General features: G+C 33.2%; 2 protein-coding genes and 2 non-coding genes across 5 annotated transcripts; all 4 read left to right on the top strand.

Moving 5' to 3' along the window:
• The first annotated feature begins 925 nt into the window (after positions 1 to 925).
• On the top strand, positions 926 to 3,280 carry LOC105636030 (HVA22-like protein c). 2 transcript variants are annotated; one of them, XM_012219207.4, is made up of 7 exons: positions 926 to 1,087; positions 1,336 to 1,362; positions 1,522 to 1,650; positions 1,807 to 2,035; positions 2,123 to 2,215; positions 2,341 to 2,454; positions 2,541 to 2,755. In XM_012219207.4, exons 1-7 carry the CDS (start codon positions 1,029 to 1,031, stop codon positions 2,652 to 2,654), a joined length of 765 nt encoding a protein of 254 aa, XP_012074597.1. In that variant the 5' UTR covers positions 926 to 1,028; the 3' UTR covers positions 2,655 to 2,755. The 2 variants fall into 2 exon arrangements, with proteins under 2 accessions (XP_012074597.1, XP_012074596.1); XM_012219206.4 differs by having other exon boundaries at positions 930 to 1,087; positions 2,341 to 3,280.
• A 781-nt stretch (positions 3,281 to 4,061) lies between these two features.
• On the top strand, positions 4,062 to 9,435 carry LOC105636029 (mitochondrial import inner membrane translocase subunit TIM50). Its single transcript, XM_012219204.4, has 10 exons — positions 4,062 to 4,477; positions 4,617 to 4,705; positions 4,860 to 4,896; positions 5,765 to 5,826; positions 5,920 to 6,033; positions 6,313 to 6,417; positions 6,522 to 6,620; positions 8,342 to 8,513; positions 8,673 to 8,775; positions 8,957 to 9,435. The coding sequence occupies exons 1-10, from the start codon at positions 4,201 to 4,203 to the stop codon at positions 9,000 to 9,002; spliced, it is 1,104 nt and encodes a 367-aa protein (XP_012074594.1). The 5' UTR covers positions 4,062 to 4,200; the 3' UTR covers positions 9,003 to 9,435.
• Positions 9,436 to 10,524: 1,089 nt separating this feature from the next.
• Positions 10,525 to 10,686, top strand: LOC119371346 (U1 spliceosomal RNA). Its single transcript, XR_005178957.1, has one exon. It is a non-coding gene; the product is annotated as a U1 spliceosomal RNA (small nuclear RNA).
• A 708-nt stretch (positions 10,687 to 11,394) lies between these two features.
• Positions 11,395 to 11,556, top strand: LOC119371345 (U1 spliceosomal RNA). The gene has a single exon (XR_005178956.1). It is a non-coding gene; the product is annotated as a U1 spliceosomal RNA (small nuclear RNA).
• Positions 11,557 to 18,960: the final 7,404 nt, after the last annotated feature.

Here is an 18,960-nt window from a genome sequence, read left to right as displayed (position 1 = left end):
GAAAATAGCAGTTAATTAATTTTCCTTTGGAAATATAATAATTTCTCAATATACACTCAACATCCGCCGACCAAGAAACTTGAGTGATTAATTATAACTAGCATAATAGAGGGTGTTGAGCCCTTTCAGGTAACTATGAGAAAATTAATGTAGCGAAAAAATAAAAAAGTGACACACAGAAATTAGGGTTACGTCACGGGACCAACTCCAAATAGTTCTTCTACTATTATAAATAGTAGGCTTATATAGTGTCACTCAAAGTGTTTCCCAAAAAACAACCCATAATAATTTCCTCATTATTTTTCTCTCCCCTAGTTTTAGGAAATCCTAACTCTCTCTTTTTTTTTCTTCTTTTTGCTGTGTGTTTTGTGAGCTGCTAAATTCTCCTATTTATAGGAGAAGAGGACGCGTTAATTAACGTGTCCACCGACTGACACGTTATTCCAACACGTTTTTCCTTTTTTTTTTCTTTTTTAAAGCATGTGGGTCCCACTTAAGTGGGCACCGCACAACAATTCTCCCCTGTACACTTAAGTGGGAACATTAGCCATCATTATTTTTCTCTGCACACTTAAGTGGAAACATTAGCCATCATTATTCCTGCAGCTAACCGACAGTATTCGAACTTTTCTTTTGAAAGAATCTTCGTCAATATATCTGATCTATTTTGATAGAGCAACGCACTTCTGTTAGTGTTATAAATTCCACGGTTCTTGACAGAGCAATGCACTTCTGTAATCTTGCTGCTTTGGGTTTTGTGAGCTGCACACTTACTTCTATTTATAGAAGAAGAGCAAGCGTTAATAACGCGTACAACACGTTTTTTTTTTTTTTTTTCTTTTTTAAAGCATGTGGGTCCCACTTAAGTGGTACCGCACAACAGATGGCAAATTGGCAATTTCGAGAATAAAGGTTCAAGAAGTCGACTGCTTCACTTCCCAGTAGAACAGTTAGCATTTGCTTTACTTTTTCCTTCTTTACTTAAGCTAAGTAAATCTCTCTAGAGAGGCTGGACTCTTTCAAAGAAGATGGGTTTTATGGGTCTTTTCTTCAAGTTCTCATTGGAATGCTTTCATGTTTTTGCTTGGTATGTCAAACACGTTTTAGCTTGTGAAATTTTCTTTCCTTTTCTTTTAGAAAGATATCATCTTTTCTTCTTCTGGGTAATTGGTAGAATTCTCAGTTTTTACATGCTTAATGATTAGTTGACTTGCAATTACTAAGTTCTTCGTTTATGTCCCAATAAGTACTTCTGCACTGTTGATTTTCCTTTTGTTTTCTTGTTTATGGGTTTAACCTGTGTTTTGACTCTAATTATTTTTGTTCTACTTTCAGGCCTCTCATTGCTTTGGGTTACCCGTTGTGAGTCTATATTTCTCTTTTATTTCAGCTTCATTTAAATTTATATTCAGTTTAATTTTCTTTAATAAAATGCTAAATAAACATTTTGTTTGAGCATAACCAATAAACTGATTATTTTTTAGCATGATTTAACAGTTAAATTGTTTAATTAATTGACAGATGTGTTTCCATTGAAGCAATTGAGACTGACTCAATCTCAACCTCAGCCACCCAGAAGTTGATCACTTACTGGGTCTGCTTATCTTTGATTTTGCTGTTTGAACATGCTTTTCACAAGCTACTACTATGGTGATTAATTTTGCTTCTTCCCTTCTTTTTTTTTCTGTTGTATTTTGACTTCGACTGGGGGTTTAAATTTACAATCTCAAGTCTCTGTAGACGAGTTCAGAATTGTTCAGTCAAAGCTTTAATGTTTATTTATTTATTTATTTTTGCATATGCCAGGCTACCCTGTTGGACTCACGTTAAGCTGGTTATTGTTTTCTACTTGCTTACACCTGACTTTGATGGTTCTTTCTTTGTCTATAAACGCTTTGTTCATCCATGCCTCTCTATTTACCGATTTGCCAATCAGAAGGTTTTCTTAAAGCAAGACGAAGAACTAGTTCAGCAGGTCAATAGAGATGCAAAACGAACTGGTGCGAAATCTTTGGAGAACCTCATTGCTTTCAAGGTATAATGCATGTAATATGGTGCTAAATGAGCCTGTGAATCAGAAATTTGTGATATGGAAATATAATGTTGCTAATGCTAAATGCAGGCAGAGTTTGAAGAACCTAAAGTTGGGCAGAAAGACAATAATAATTATGCTTTGGAGAGAACAGAGGAGAAAGAATTTGTCTCAACCATTCAGGTAAAGTTTTTTACAGTTCTTTCATGCCTGTCAAATCATTCAACCTTTTTGTAATCTAGTAATTAAATTTTTTACAGTTCTTTCATGTTTTTGTGATCTTTTCTTCCATTTCACCACGTTTTCAGTTTGGACAAATCGAAAATGCTTCATCAGGAAATGGAAGAACAAGTAGAGATCTTTCCAGTGGGATATTGCCTTTTAAGAACCCACTAAAGGAGTGGAGTTGTGCTCTATGTCAGGTAAGAACTACATGCGAGGCAAATCTTATTTCACATCTTAATGGAAAGAGACACGAGAAAACTTGTGAGAAACTAAACCCCTGCAGAAGCCAGGCATCGAAGAGCAAGGTTCTGGGTATCAAAGAAATGGCAAATTTACAATTCAAGAGCACACTGAACACATGGACTTGCTTTGTATGTCAAGTAACATCAACAAGTAAGATGGATCTTGTTTCTCATTTTCAAGGAAATCGACATATGAATAAACTTCAGAAGCTGAAAGCCAAGATTTTCCAAGAATTATCAGAGACAGCGGTTGATACTCTAGAGAAGAAAGAAAAACTGGCAACTGAAGCATTAGCAGCTAACAGTATTCACATGAATCCATGGACTTGTGGCATATGCAGGGTAACAATTGCAAGTGAGAAAATCCTTGTTTCACATCTTGAAGGAAAGCGACACAGGAACGCTTGTGAAAGGGTTAAATCCATGAACCGGATGCTGGAATGTGAGGTTTTGCCAGCTGCTTCAGTGGAAGAAAGCCTGAAAAGTAGAATTGTTGAAGTTAGAAATAATTGGTGGTGTAGCATTTGTAAGATAAGCTGCAGCAGTGAAGGAAACATGGATTCTCACCTTAATGGAAAGAAACATTTGGCAAATGCACAAGAACTAAAGCAAGTGTAAGCAGTTGCAGGCCTGAGTTGATTCAGAAATGTAAAGAGGGGAACAAATTTAGATTTTGATCAATTACCTAGAATTTCTAATTGCTATTATATGATTCTAGATTTTTGGCTTTTTCTTATTAGCCAGTAGATTTTTATTAAAACGAGCCACTTTTGGTTCAAAATCATCCACCTTCAAGGATATTATTTTGGAGGAAGTATACTTTGAATGTGTTTAATGTGCAAATCAATTTCCTAAATTGCTCTCAAATTACAATTTACAAAATATAATAATATATATAATGTAATGTTAAATGTATTTAAATAATATGATAAATTGGTAAATTTTACTGCAATTAACTAGGGAAGAACTTCCCTAGCCATTCTTGAAAAACTTACTTGGTGCAAAGGAAATTAGATGATCTACTTTTCCCGGAGGTAAAATTGATAATGGAATCTAAAATAAGATTTTATATGTTTTTCTAATTTACTTGCCTCCAACCAAACATTACCTAATATTTTTAAATTCAAAATAAACTAAAGCAACTCCATTCATTTGGCCAATTTTACATATTAGCGCTACTTGGCTCTTATTTTTCTTTTATCTCAATCACAATTACGGGTTAATCAAATTAAGTTTAGTGAATTCAGGCATTAATTACTTGAATTTGACTTGATTAAAAACTTCGGGATCTATTAATTATTTGATTTGAACTTGATTAATTCACGAATTGTTAAAGTGGTAAATCTTATAAATTATGTTCCAATAAACTATAAAATATAGTATTACATAAAATGAAATTAGGACTTCATTGAACAAAAAAAATAGAGCAACCTTCTAAAAGCACAAAATAAACCCAAACAAAAAAATATAAAAAAACTGTCCTTTTAACGCCGTCCGGTTTAAACGGTTCGGTTCTCCATTTTGACCTGTTACTCAGTAGTTATCTCGCTGATGCTAATTATCATAGATAACATGCTCAAAATTTCACAGCTGCTGTAATAGGACGCACACTCGAGTTTTCTCTCTCCCAAAATCCCACGCAAACTCATCCAAAACCCTATTTAAACCCTAAACTTCCCAAAACCTTGAAAAGCCCTAACAATGGCTTCAATTGTACCTCGATCTCGCATTTTTTCAATACTGTTGAGAAATAGGAAACCTGATCGGCGGTTTTTTAGCTCAAACGTAGACAAAGAGTCGATCATCTCTTCTCAGTCTATCATCCCCGATCAAGCCGCGGAGACGGTAGCGCCTGCGGCGGAGCCAGCGGCTGAGGCTGCAGCGTCGGGCTCGGAGAAGAAAGGTTGGAGTTTTTTGAAGTATGGGATCATTTCTTCTCTCACTGGAGCTGCTGGTTATGCTGGCTACGCAACTTACGGTTTGTATTAATTTTTGTTTTCAGTTAAATGAATTTGCAAATCCATTTACTATTATTCGATTATCTAAGATTAATTTCATTCTTCGGTTATTGATTCTTGATAATTGAAAACAATATTACTTCTTTACGTTTTTTGCAGCTTATTCATTGGATCAAGTAGAGGAGAAGACGAAGGCATTGAGAGAATCTACAAACTATAAGGCTGGTGAAGATGCATCCTCCATTGAGGTTAGTCTAATTCAGAGTTTCGTCTTAATATTTCTTTAACTCTGCCTTAAATATACTGAGGGATTAAGTCTAATGGTTGTTGAATTGTCTTGACTAATAACGCTTGGAGAAATGGCACAAAACATTGACCTTCTTTACTAATTCTCTTGTGCAGAAGTATCAGGCTTTGCTCTATTCTGCTGCAATGACAGGTGAAATCCCCTACCATTTTCTCTCTATAAACTTTGTTGTGATATTTATTGACATACATTTGCTCCTTGTTTCATATTTTGTACGAAGTGCATTATTTTCTCCTAAGATTTTTGTTGCATCTGAGGACATTAGCTTCGGTACATCAAATTCATTTCATTCATTATCATTCACTTTTTCTGACTTGGAGTGTTGGTCATCCACCAAATTTTTTTCCCCAATCACTTGAAATTCCTACTCTCCATCTTGTTATATAAATTTTACAAGTGGTGTTAGAATTTTCCTTTATTCTCAACACATATCAACAGGGGAAAGAGAACATTCAGCATCTCTGAAATACGGAATACTGAGTTGTCAAGACTCACTGTATATGTCATGTCATTCAACAACCTCAATGTAAAAGTTCTAGCTAGCCTTCCCCAAAAAAGGAAAAAAAAAAAAAAAAAACTTTAGCTCACTGTATTTACTTTTTGTCCTTGTATTATCAAGCAAAGAATTTTCCCCAATATCTACTACTCAGCTATAAAATTTGAGTATCTGATGGAAGCTTTGCCTTGCATTTACATTAGCTTGTAGATTCTCTAGTTAAGACTTAACAGTCAGCTGTTATTAAGTTGGGACAGCAGCCAAAGTGAGGATTTCCTTAGGCGCCTTCTTCTCAGCTATTAAGTTAGAGCACATCTGCCAGGATAGTGGGTGGGTGGTTGGACTTTTTACTTGATGGCCTTCAAGCTACTAAACAACAGTTTAATAGTGATCTTGTGCTGTACTTTTATTGCATTGTGCCAACTACCCTTTTTCTGCTTCTATTTTGAGTTTTTAATATCATTGGCATCATATGATGTCATTTGTCTGCCTATATCATGTCAGTCCCTGCTAAAGCAGTTGAACTTTACTTGGACCTGAGGAGGACGATTGAAGAGCAAGTTAAAGTGAGTCTAATAATGCTATGTATGCCATCTTATATTAAAATCCATTTTTCTCTGTTTTTTTATTATTGGTCATGAATTTTTTGCTTTGTGTAGGGTTTTACTGAACCTACCTCAGATAAGCTTCTACCTGATTTGCATCCCTCCGAGCAACATGTTTTTACACTTGTTTTGGATCTTAATGAGACGATTATTTACAGTGATTGGAAGGTATGGTCTTAAGTGGAAAAATGATTTTGGAAAACCTCTTTTGATCCTTTTCATGGTAGAATTTGAAGCTTTGTTTATTCTTGTAAAATTCATTTGGTTCCGGAATGTTGTTTCAGAAGTAATGGCTTCAGAGAAACAAATTGTATTTAACTCTCTGATGTCTGTTTCTGTTTTACATAGAAAATTTAGAACTTACAGTTAATCTTGTCAATATGTGCATGAAGGACTTGTATCTGATATGATTGTAAGAACGATATCTTCTTTTCTTGTCATCTACAGCGTGATAGAGGCTGGCGAACTTTCAAAAGACCTGGAGTCGATGACTTCTTGCAACACCTTGCAAGGTTGTATGAAGTTGTGGTGTATTCTGACCAGCTGAATATGGTAATCTTAATCCATATTAGGTCACTTCACTCCCTATTTTCAGTTGAGCATGGTCCTATATTCTTCAAATTCACTTTCATATGAGTTTATTTTTATTCGTGCAGTATGTCGATCCTGTTATTGAAAGGTTGGACACCAACCACTGTATACGATATAGGCTATCAAGGGGTGCTACCAAGTATCAGGATGGCAAGCACTATAGAGTATGTATTGTTTATTGCTTCTTCAGGCCATTCTACCATAAAATATTTTTTTCATTTGCACTGATTGCGTGAAGATGTGTATTTGAAATGCATCTCACATTTGTTTATATGTTTGAAATTACCAGCTTCTACTAGTTTCCAGTTTTTACTGACACTTGTAATGCTGGCATTCCCTTGATTGGATTCGTGGTATTTGAAAGTGAATATCTAGCATGTCTTATTGTGACAGGCATAAAAAATATTCTATTGCTTGTCCAGTTATAAATGTTGAGCAGGCTCTTCTGTGCTTGCTTATTGCATCACAAAGGCTTTGGCTTTAATGTTGATCTATTGCCTTTCAATACGCGCTATTCATAAATTCATGTTAAATTGTTGTGAGATTTTTTGTCTTCCAAACGAGATTAAGTAGATGAAATTCTGTTTCAGTTCCTTGTCTGCAGTTTCCTCAGTGTAAGTGTGTTTTTTAGCAATTCTAGTGTCATTAGTATGTTTCTGTTAGTTAGTTGAATGGCATTATTTTGCATGGGAAGTATTTCTTGGAACCAGAATTTCCTGCGCATTTATTTTAGAGTTGCTTGCTCTATAATATGTTGCATGGAGAACTAGGAGATGGATAGGAGTTCATGTGTTCTTCACTCGAATAAAATGTGTGTATACTTTGTTTGAGTTCAAAACTAAGGGAAGAATGAAAGAGAGACAACTTCATCACTCAATGAAACAATTAACTTCCAGATTTGTTTTCTTTAATTTGGCATTTCTTCCCCTTTTGGTTCATCATCTGCAATTATAATTGTTACCATGTATCATTTATGCAAGCTTAATTTCACGTATAGCTACTAAAATCAATTCTAAGATTTCTTTGTGGTCGCCTAAATTCAACTGTTTATGGAAAAATAACTAAGGCTCTAAGTGGGTTTCAAATGGAACTAGAATTTGGCCACAAACCAGTGACAAGGCATCATTTTTTAACTTTTTAGTACATCTAAACTCTTTTGTTAGCCCTAACCCCTCTCTGTGTAACTCCTCATCCTCCACTCTCTGCTCCAGGTAAAAAAGAAAAAAAAAAAAACCTTTCTCACTTGACTTGAAAGATGTGTAGACCAAGCTACAATTGTCACTAGAAAAATTTAAAACTAGGCATTTGGCTCTACCAACTGATCGCTTTGATTGCAAAGTGTTAGCACATTCCAAACGAAATCCATGATTGCGATTGGGAACTAGCCTCATTGGTTACTCACTCCTTTGTTAGTGTGTTGGGAGACAAATTTCTGTTTGCTGAATCTGGCTATTTTTCAGGTCAAGCAAGATATAGGAAACATTTTAGAGAGGGAGAATGATTAGGTGCCACTAAAGAGTTGAGTTGCATTAAATTGCAGCCTCATTCACCGACTTCTTGCTGGCTTAGATACTAGTGTCTCAATGAAGTCCACAAAGAACTTACCATTTTTCTTTGACTAATTTGAATTTGTGTGACCACAAAGTAACTTGGTGATAAATTTAGAGAACACAGGTGAAATTAAGCCTTGTTAGTGATGTACAATTTTGTGTTGGCACTTGCCAGAAAAAGGTATAGTCTGTGTTGGCAGTAACTTTGGAAGATTTTTTTCCCCCTTGATGCAAGCTTATTTTATTTTGTTTATTTTGAATAAACACTTCTTGCTGTTCTAGAGCCATTACTTTGTGAAACTGATAATGATATTTGATGTAAATGTTATTTTCAGGATCTCTCAAAACTCAATAGAGACCCAGGTAAGATCATATATGTGAGTGCTCATGCATTTGAAAACAGCCTTCAGCCAGAGAATGGTGTCCAAATCAAGCCATTTAAGATTGATGAGAAAGGAGATGAATCTGTGGATACAACACTTTTGGATCTCATTCCCTTTCTTGAATGTAAGCATATGTTACATAATTTTGTTTAAATGTTTGTGATCCTTTGTTATTTGCATCTTGAAGGGCAAACCAATTTTCTTGAATGGATCCCAGTATCTAAAAGAAGGAATGCAATCTCTAACATAAACAGTTAATACGTGGTTCGTTTATGCATTGCAGATGTTGCTCGTGCAAGTCCAGCTGATATCAGAAAAGTGCTAGCATCTTATGACAGGCAGGATATTGCAAAAGAGTTCAAGGAACGATCCAAGGAAACTCAGAGGTGATTGGAAAGCCAACTCCAAATTATATGGGGATATGGGGATATTTTCTTGCTTGCCTATCGTTTATGTCAAATTTTATATGGGGATATTTGAAGGCTGGCTGGCTGGCAATGATTAGAAAGCCAACTCCAAATTATTTTGCACAAAATGACATTCTAATTTTGTTGAATGATGATACAGGCGAATGCAAGAACAGAGGCAACAAGGTTTCTTCTTCAGACGTTGAGGTTGGGGCTAATGTTAAAAAAACATAAATACATAATCTGACGTATTTTTAGGAGATGTATTTGAAGCTGCTGTTGTTGAAAGGCACGAAGCCCTTTTTATTCTTACCAAGAAGCAGCAATTTCGGATGATAAAGTTCTGATGAGATCACTTTCTCTTCCTCATTTAAGTCGTGGGCAAGAGATATGTCATTTTTGCTATAACAACAAGTTAAATATACATGACAATTGAGTGTTGGGCGTTCTTTTTTGTTGTTACATGAACAATTAAAAATTTATAGTATTGAAATAATTATAGTTCCCTTGCCAGTCTAACCCATCGAGGATTCAGATAACTAGTGAAATTTGGAGAGCCCGTCAACTGTACATATTATGATTTGTGAATACCGATAATTTCTGTTCAGTAATTTGTCAAATTTGCCAGTCGAATGTTAATGTTTTTTGTTATTCATTAGCACTTTGTCTGGAAAGGTTAGGAAAGGATACGAAGGACAATTATAAGGAATTATGAATTTTCTCTCCTTAGTTTTTGTTTGGGAAGGGTAAAACTTCAGAGAAAGGAAAATGTTATTATTGAAAGTTGGTAATTATGACCTCATTTATTTTTAAATATTAAAATGTGATTCTAGTTATTTGAGATATTTAATGAAAATTTATTTTACATGGTACTTCTTTTTATGTTTCAATAAAAATGATTTGGTTATTAAATAATTTAATCTTGATTAATCTCTAATTTAAGTGTTTGATTAGTACGTACTTGGAATCTGTTTGTCACTACTGTGCATAGAGGCTATATATAAATTAGTGGTTAGAACTATAAAATAATTGAGTTTTGAGGATATGTTTATCCATTCATATTTCATAAAACCTTCAAACATTAGTTTCTTTCAAAAAAATTTTGTAGGAAGTGACACAAAAATTAAGGTGAATTATTTAAAAAGTACTGTGGACAAAATAACATTTTGATTAACAATTTATTATTATTATTTTTTTAAAAAATGCACAATCAATTAGGTACATCTCAAATTATTATGGGACAGTTGTGTTTTCTGGTTGGGTTAAGTGCTGGGTTTGAGTGGAACTAGGAGTTTTTGGTCTGAGACAAAAGCCAATTCTTATTATTATTAGGAATTGGAAGACGACATTAGTTTCTTTTGATTGATATCCTTCACCAACCATAATAAGGTGAAATCATGTCTCCTGTTCATTTCTTAGCTAATACCTTAATACTTATTCTTCTCTGCAGATAATGTTTAGAGTGGAAGCTTTATTACCTTCTCATTTTTATAATACGAATGAAAATATCTTTAAATTTAAAATATCTTAGTCAAGCAATGCCATTAGAGAAAAAGGACGAGTGCCTCACATGAAGAGAAGAAAGTTGCTCGGTAGTCATCTTGACAAATTTCTTTCTTTCATGATAGCCTCTCTTCTTTACACTGACACAATATCCCACATCGAGACTCTATAAAGAGCAAGGCAGGCCAAGTGCATATAAATAGGAAGAGCATTAGTCTTATAAACATACTTACCTGGACGGGATCAATGGGCGATCAATAAGGCTCATGGTCTAGATTAGTGACCTCCATTGCACTTTGGAGGGGTGCTGGTCTAAGGTCTCCCCAAGTTGGGAGAGCCTACGTCATAATTTGTGGTAGTGGGGGCCTGCGTTCGCGCGGCCCCTGTCCTAAATAAGTTCAATTTTCCTATTTGGTTGTTATCATCAATTATCATATTTCATGTTGTAGTTCATCTTTTAATCAGCCGTTGGCATGGAAAATATAGTGAGATTCTGCAAAATGATAGTGTTTTCTGCTCTTCATACAGCTGGATTTTATGCTTCTATGTCGAAGGAGTTGGATTCTCCAAAGACTTAAATATATAAAAATTAGTCATTATAATCAGCCATGAGCTTTAAAATTATATTGATATAAATACAATTATTACGATCGCAATACAATTTTAAATCTAATAATTGAAAAATTATTATATAACATCAAACTTGAAGCAGTTCCACTCAAATTATTATGAGAAAGCATTGCATGCAAAGTATGAATGAGGAGATTTCTTTCTTAGTTAGACATTGAAGAATAGTATACTTGAACTTGAATATTTTAGAATCTTAATCAATAAGAGCAATGCCATTTGAGAAAAAAGAAGAGTGCCTTTCGTGAAAGGAAGAAAGTTGTTGCCTGATCTATACAACAGGTCTCTTTATCTCAGATCATAACCATAACACTTTGTGTTAAGTTTCAGGCAGTCAACTTGGCTAGCCTTGACAATTTTCTTTCTTTCTTTCATGGTAGCCTCTGATACAACATCCCACATCGATACTTTGCAAGGAGCGAGGCAGGCCATGCACGTATAAATAGAAAGAGCAGAAACCTTGTAAACATACTTACCTGGACGGGATCAATGGGCGATCAAGAAGGCTCATGGTCTAGATCAGTGACCTCCATTGCACTTCGGAGGGGTGCTGGTCTAAGGTCTCCCCAAGTTGGGAGAGCCTACGTCATAATTTGTGGCAGTGGGGGCCTGCGTTCGCGCGGCCCCTACCCTATATCAGTTTAATCCCTTTGTGGTCTTTGAATCTCAGTGACTATGTATTGTTTTTGGTTTGCGGGTGGCTCATCATTGTAATTCATGTAAGTATTTCTTTTAAGCATTTTGTCGAACAAGAGAAGTGTTTTACCAAAGCACGAACTGCGTTGGCATGAAGGAGAGAAGTGGCTGCATAGACACGAGTAATGTATCGCATTTTCATTATAATGAATGTAGATGATGATGATGATGAATCACAGTGGGATTCTGCAAAACGGTAGAGAATAAAACTATTGAAAGCGATATCTTCTCTGCTCTAATGGCCCAAACAAACTAAAAGCCATAGCTTGAATTTGATAGCATGAAAAAGAAAATTCCAAGAGAGAAACCGAAGGCAGAGTTGGGATTTGTGTCTTCTGCGTAGAGTAATTTCGACGTTTGGGGTACTTAAAAAAGTTTCAATCAAAAAACATAGTTTGCTGTAAAAGGAAAATAAAGTTATTTAAAACCGACATTTTATTTTTAAGAGAGAAAAATATTTTTTTAAGGTGAACAAATTTAGTATAATCTTTCTTATATTTATCACCAGTTATAATTTATCATTTTTATGTATTTTTCTCATATTTAATATAAATTTTTAAAATACAAAATTAATTGTAAATATTTTTATGTCTATACAAATTAAAAATTTTAATATTTTTTAAACTGTTTTTCAATGTTACAATCAAACAATGAATAATAAATTATTTAAAAAATATTTTTCAAAACAACATTTTCCTCGAAAGATAGAAAACATTTTCATTAGAAACTATTTTTCAAAAATTCAAAATAGTACATGTTTAAAAAAAATTGTATAAATATTTATGCCTTATAAGATTAATAGTCCATATTCTTTTCGGCATGAACATTATAGATGTATGCGAATGTTTGATGGAATTGTTTTACGCAGTTCATAGTTGATTTGTGCCAATACTGATATTTAGTAATAATTTTAATCAGTTATCAGATATTTTATAATAATTTTAATCAGTTACTAATAACCAATGAAAATCTCAATTAATTATTGATTTCACCAATTGTTTTTTTGAAACTTTTTTCCTATTAGCTATTAATTAATTTGTATTTATATTAATACCTTATAAAAATATTTAGACTATATTTACCTTAAACAATAACTTCTTAGATAAACTCTTGATATTCAATTATCAATTAGTTGATGAATGACATTATATCTAAACAGAGAATTTGTTGGTGAAGAAGAGATCAGCCTAGCATGAAATTGAAGAGTGTGTCAGCATAGCCAAAGTTGACTGCCCACAGCCAAAAATTAAGTTTTTGAATAATAAAACAAAAGAAATTGAATTGAAACCATTTAATAGAGAGTGGGCAAGTCATCCTTGGCTAACAAACAACACTCTTTACTTCATGTAAGGCTTCTCTTCCTCTCAAATAATACCAATATATGCATAAACACTATCTCCACACCAAGAATTGAAGAAATGCTTTATAGAAGAGAAGGTCTAGCATGACAAAAAAGAGCTTGTCAAACTAGCCAAGTTGACTGCCTGAAACCCCCATATAAGGGTTATTTATGATACTCACAACCCAAAATGGCTAGGAGCAGGCAAGTCATCCTTGGCTATCAAACAAGACTCTTATTTTCATGTTAGATCTCTCTTCTTGTTCTTGATTTCATGCTTTATTGGGGATGCCATTGCTATGTTTTGACATCTTTATTTATAGCCAATCAAAGAATAAAATTTCAATCTTGACTTTGACATTGGGATGATCAATTTGCTTCACCCCCACAAGACTTTTTACTTTCAAATAGCTGACCCATAATATAGAATATATTCTGTTTAGTTGCTTAGAAAATTCATCGAGGTTTTTGAATCCAATACTTGTCCTCCTTGTTCATTGCCAAGACAACTAGCTAGCACACTATCAGGTAGCAAAAGTAGAATAACTGATTTCAACTTCGATTCTCTTCAATTCCACATTTTGATTCGGTATTATAAGAAGCAAATGCTTACTGATAGGAGTAAAAGAGAAATGAGCTATGTTTTGATATTGTAATTGATTGTGTCCTCTTTAGTACATTATACAAGTATTTATATAGTAATTTCTTATCTGTAAGTCAATGTTTTTAATGCTTAGCAAAGATTCCGGTCATGAGTACTGAACAGAAATCTTGAGCATTTATTGTTCAGTTCAAATGACTCTTAAATGTCTATTGACAGAACATTATAAATTATTGTTCACTGATATAATAAGAAATCTTAATAAAAAATAGAATGTGAACTTGAAGAAAATGAATAGATCTTTAAAACTAGTTGATTAGATGAACTCCCCGAATCCTCTATATATTGGTGTAATTATCCATGAATTAATTGCTTATGAAGAACACAAATGATTTGAATCATTAAATCCAATAGAGGAACAGGTCGCACATCCAGTAGGAATTGAACCTATGAATTCGCCAATTATGAGTGTACTTTTAGTTTAATGTTTCTATTCAGTGGTCGTGGTTATTGGCAAGAACTTATTGAATCAATCGTTTGGGCTCATAATAAATTAAAAGTTGCTCCTGCTACTCAAACAAAAATGGATTCGGGAAAGTTTAATTACTGAATCACTTTCAATAGTATGTTCCAAGCCCATTTAAGATCTGGTGCTAGGCTCCAAAAGACGAAGATCATCCTATAGTTGAAAAATTCTCCACAAATTACAACCTATCGACATAAACCAAACAAATGCAAACAACAAAACAAAACTCCACATAAAATGGAGAGATCATAAACTCCACACAAAATGGAGATAAACACAAACAGTAGTGGAAACATAAATAACATGAATCTATGTCAGAATATACATATATCCGTAATTTATTTAACTAAAAAACATAAAAATTTGTAACAAAACTAAAAATATGAGGAGGGGCTGTCACAAGAGATAAGAATCAGCCTCTACCCGTATCTAGATGCTTAATTTTGTATTTCAATGGAGAGAAGGGAAGAAAATTTTAATGGCAAAAGGGAGAGAAAGAGGGAGGCGGCTGACAAAATTAATTTTGTTCAGTTCGATGAGAAGTGTATATATAATTAAACAACTTAATTACATCAAAGATATAATAGGAAAAAAGTAGTCAACTTACATGAAAAGAACAAAATCTATGTTCATTAGCTTATAATTGATGGTTTCATTATTTGTATAACTTTGTATGAGTGTAAATTTTCTCTAATCAGTATCTACAGGTTGTAGTTTAATTGGTAATGCAGGCTGGACATGTGGAAAGAGCTCTCGAATTCGATCCTTATTAAACACACATGCAGGAAGGAGTGATGAGCATTAACTGTGACTATATCCCAAGCCACATTAAGCGGTTTCTGGTAAGTGGGTCTAGATACCGGTGGTTTATACGAAAAAAAAAAAAATTCCTCTAATCAGCCAATCACCGCAGTGTTATTTGAATTCATCGGCCTCCTAACAAATAAATAAAAAAAGTTCTCCAATCAAAGGATTATGATTCAAATGTTAACATATATAATTCCTTTAACATTATCCTCAAAAGAAAAAGTAAAGTCAAATTCCGATATGCCTGAAAAGGAAAATTTTGTTCTGATAAAAAATGAACAATCAACTCATTGATACGGTAGTTTCCAAAAAAAAAAAAAAATCATTGATACGGTACTTATCTTTAAAATTGTCGAATCAAATCAAAATCTTATCTATTGTAGTTACTATTATTTTTTTAAAACTAGAAGCTATATCCTTCCACCTTTTATGTCTTGTTTGGAGGTGTGAGAGAAGACTTATTGAAGTAAGATTTAGGAAATTATGAGATAAAGAAAGTAAGGCGTAACTGTGAAAATATTTTTTATAACGTTAATTAAGAAAATAGTAATTTATGCATATCAATTTTCGTTCCTTCTAAATTAATATTCGTTTATTGAGATATGCATATATACAAGTAAGTTACAAAATTTCAATATTAATTTTTTTTGGTTGGAAATTGTAATAAATAGACAAGTTCAGAGTGCTCTAATTCACTTTTAGGATGCCTAGAATACAAACGTCGATTTGTAATGAAATTGCAATTATTCAAAAAGTTCAAGGTGAAATTGATGATTAGCTCATTATTTCAATCAACATATTAGTTATCATTTATTATAATTATTAAGTTTTTATTTATGCAAAACGTTGTGTTAATATTTCTCATTTAAATTTTTAATTGATCGTACAAATAAAATAATTAAGTGCACATATCAGTGTTGTGCATGAGTGGTGTGGTACCCATCTTTCAAACCTTCAAGAGCTTTCTACACAACCAATTAAAAGGAATATATTCTATTATGGGAAGCTCTAAGAAACGAAAATTAATGCATGCATGTGGATAAGGCAAATTGGCTATAGGGGAAGCCAAAAGTTATATCAAAATCTTGATTTCACGTATATTATACTTGAATTGGCTATAAATATAGATTTCAAAACGTAGCAATGAGCATCCACTTGTTGAGAATGAAATCAAGAAAAAGAAGAGAGGTCTAAACATGAATAGAAGAGTCTTATTAGATAGCCAAGGATGACTTGCCTGCTTCTAGCCATTTTGGGTATATGCACTTAAATCTTAACCCTAATGTAGAGTTATCAGGCAGTCACCTTGGCTAATTTGATAGGCTCTTCTTTGTCATGCTAGACCTTCTCTTCTAAGGCTAATTGTCTCAATTATAGAATTATCAGTTTATGAGTTCAAGTCTTGGTACGGAGATAGTGAATATGCCTATCCATTTTGTTGGAGCTGGGGAATGCTATTTTAGAAGATAAAGAAGAGAAGTCTTACATGAAGATCAGAGTCTTATTTGGTAGCCAAGGATGACTTGCCCCCTCCATCTAAGAAGTTTTTACATTAAAACTTGCCGGCTGGCTCCGGGCAGTCTCCTTGGCTATGCTAATAAGCTCTTCTCTTTCATGCTAGCCTCTCTCTTCTTTCTTGTATGAAGTAATTTATATCAGCCTGCATGGTTTCAGGCATAAAATTACTATTAGATGATATCATCAATATTTATTTTTTTATTTATTCAGGAATTGAACTCTACATACAAATTACAATGGCAGTTGGCTTGTCTTCTTATCAAAATTCAGTCTACCCACAATGAATATAAGATCTTACAATCCATGTCAAACAATGTCTTTTAATCACAGATTTGAACGCAAATTATGTTTTCAGGAAATATTTGTTCAATTGCTGTAAAATTTGTATATATAATTCCCACCTCTGTAATTGATAATGGGTTTGAATCAAAATTGCAGCTCTAGATTAGTCCTTAAGCTAGTCATAAAATTATACAATGGTGTAATATTTCTTTATCTTGTAGTACATATTCCTTAAGCTCTAAATCATTTCTTGTAATACAATATATTAGTTTCTATGATCTATGATGTTTTTTTTTCCCAAATTATTAAATGATTTTCAATCAGTAGTAATCAAATATCTGATAGATGAAAAAAATCATTTCATAAATATTAGAAAAAATAAAAATAAAATTGTACCTCATAACAGTATTAACCAAGAATGGCCTTGAACTGCTATAATATTTAGGAAATTTCTTACCATCCCCGGTATATAGTTGATTCCATGTATCAAACTAATCAAAAATTTTTTTAAAAATAATGTTACTATTTTGTCTTTTTTTTCCCAGTGTATAATAAAAAATATTCTCGTTTGAACCAAAATATTATTTGCAATTGATTTGATATATGAGTGGAGCCATACACCATGTATAGATAGGTCTTTCCCATTAGCACATATTATTTATGTAAGAAAGCAATCCATTTTATAAAAACATCAAGCTAAATGCTTGTCTAAACCGAGTTGATAGCCACTTTATAAAAGCATTTTGTTCTTCACGAATAAGGTTTCAAAAATAGAAAGTCAATTAGATGGAGATTTTCCTTTCAGTGGCAAGAACGTTGACTTTGGAATGGTCCATCTTAAGTGGATTGACATGGACTCGGAATCACGACCCATGAAGAAAGAACGGAAAAGTCCTTTTCCTAGAAATAATGTCACTTTCCTGATTCAATGAAAAACTTATTTTATCAAATACACTTTACAATAATTTATGGAAATGATAAGTCACTTATCTATATTGAGAAATTCTATTTCAAATTTTACTAATTCGTCGTTTTGTATGTATTTAACTATTCAATCCTCAACTTTCAAAAGAAGAAGTTCATACACGTCAAAAAAGAAGGAAAAAAAAAAAAAATCTAGGTAGACTACTACGTTAGCTAGCTGTAGACCTTATCAATAAAATAAATTCATTTCCCAATAACTTGCTTGTTTCTAATCCCATATCAATAACTCTTAAATCAATGCAAATACGTTTTCTATCTCTAATCAAACGGAAAATATGAAAAAATTAATAAGAAATAAGTTAAAAAAAGAATAAATTATTGATGTAGCTTTATTTCATTGGGTGGGTCTATAGCTGACGTAATAAATTGAGTCTATATAAAAATTTCTCGAATGCAATGTTCAATCTGGTCAACAATCCAATTAAACGGCCCTAACTTTATGGGTGAGTACATGTTACTATTTTGCGAGATTAAGAGAAGGAAAATAAAATGAAATAAAGTGCATGGATATACAAGGGGAAGAGAATATATTCCAATATGGGCACCTCCATACATAAGAATGGTAGCAAAAGACATACACATGTGAATATAAACTTTTGTTATATTCTTTTGATCCAAATAGGCCTATATGTAAATAGAGATTTCTTTTATGTATAGCTAAGCATCGTCAACATCCCATTTGAATATGGATTTTGGGAAAGAGTGATCTAACATGAAAATGAGAGTCTTATTTGTTTCGTAGCCAAAGGTGACTTGCCCGTTTCATCAAACAAGAGGTTAATATTTTAAGTGTAGATAACTAAAACCCTCATTCTTGGACTTCCGGGAAGTCACTTGGCTTGGCAGACAGGCTCTTTTCTCTCATGTTAGGCTTTCTCTTCTTTGCCAAATTGTGTTGCACGAGTGCATGTTCATGTTCATTCTACCTTGTTGGTTCTATTTATTTATATTTGTCCTATTTTCTATCATTATAAGAAAGAAATTACTTTCATACTATTTGAGATTGGATATTTAAAATAAAAAATTCATACTTAGTTTGGAATTAAGGCTTAGTTATTATGTTGTTGATACTATTGAGTTTCAAACTCATAATCTCTTAGTTCACTCAAAAATAATTGTAAATACAAAAACTTTTACTAGGGATATCATAATAGGTCATGGGAAGGGAACTAGATTTCTCTAACATGGAAATTAAGTGGGTTAGGATCAGAGGCGGAGCTAGACTCTAAATCTAGAGGGGACTAAAAGAAAATTTTTTAAACTACGGGGCACCAAATCAAG

Source organism: Jatropha curcas, chromosome 6 (genome assembly GCF_041381405.1).
Source record: "Jatropha curcas cultivar XTBG-Jc1 chromosome 6, XTBG_Jcur_1.0, whole genome shotgun sequence".
Lineage (NCBI taxonomy): Eukaryota > Viridiplantae > Streptophyta > Magnoliopsida > Malpighiales > Euphorbiaceae > Jatropha > Jatropha curcas.
This window is presented reverse-complemented; position numbering and strand designations above follow the sequence as displayed.

Excerpts from the sequence above, each read along its gene's own strand:
- LOC105636029 (XM_012219204.4), top strand. The coding sequence starts at position 4,201 with ATGGCTTCAATTGTACCTCGATCTCGCATTTTTTCAATACTGTTGAGA. Across the intron at positions 4,706-4,859 it reads AAGATGCATCCTCCATTGAG|AAGTATCAGGCTTTGCTCTA; the intron begins GTTAGTCTAATT and ends TCTCTTGTGCAG. Across the intron at positions 8,514-8,672 it reads TCTCATTCCCTTTCTTGAAT|ATGTTGCTCGTGCAAGTCCA; the intron begins GTAAGCATATGT and ends TATGCATTGCAG.
- LOC105636030 (XM_012219206.4), top strand. The coding sequence starts at position 1,029 with ATGGGTTTTATGGGTCTTTTCTTCAAGTTCTCATTGGAATGCTTTCAT. Across the intron at positions 1,363-1,521 it reads ATTGCTTTGGGTTACCCGTT|ATGTGTTTCCATTGAAGCAA; the intron begins GTGAGTCTATAT and ends ATTAATTGACAG. Across the intron at positions 2,036-2,122 it reads AGAACCTCATTGCTTTCAAG|GCAGAGTTTGAAGAACCTAA; the intron begins GTATAATGCATG and ends TGCTAAATGCAG.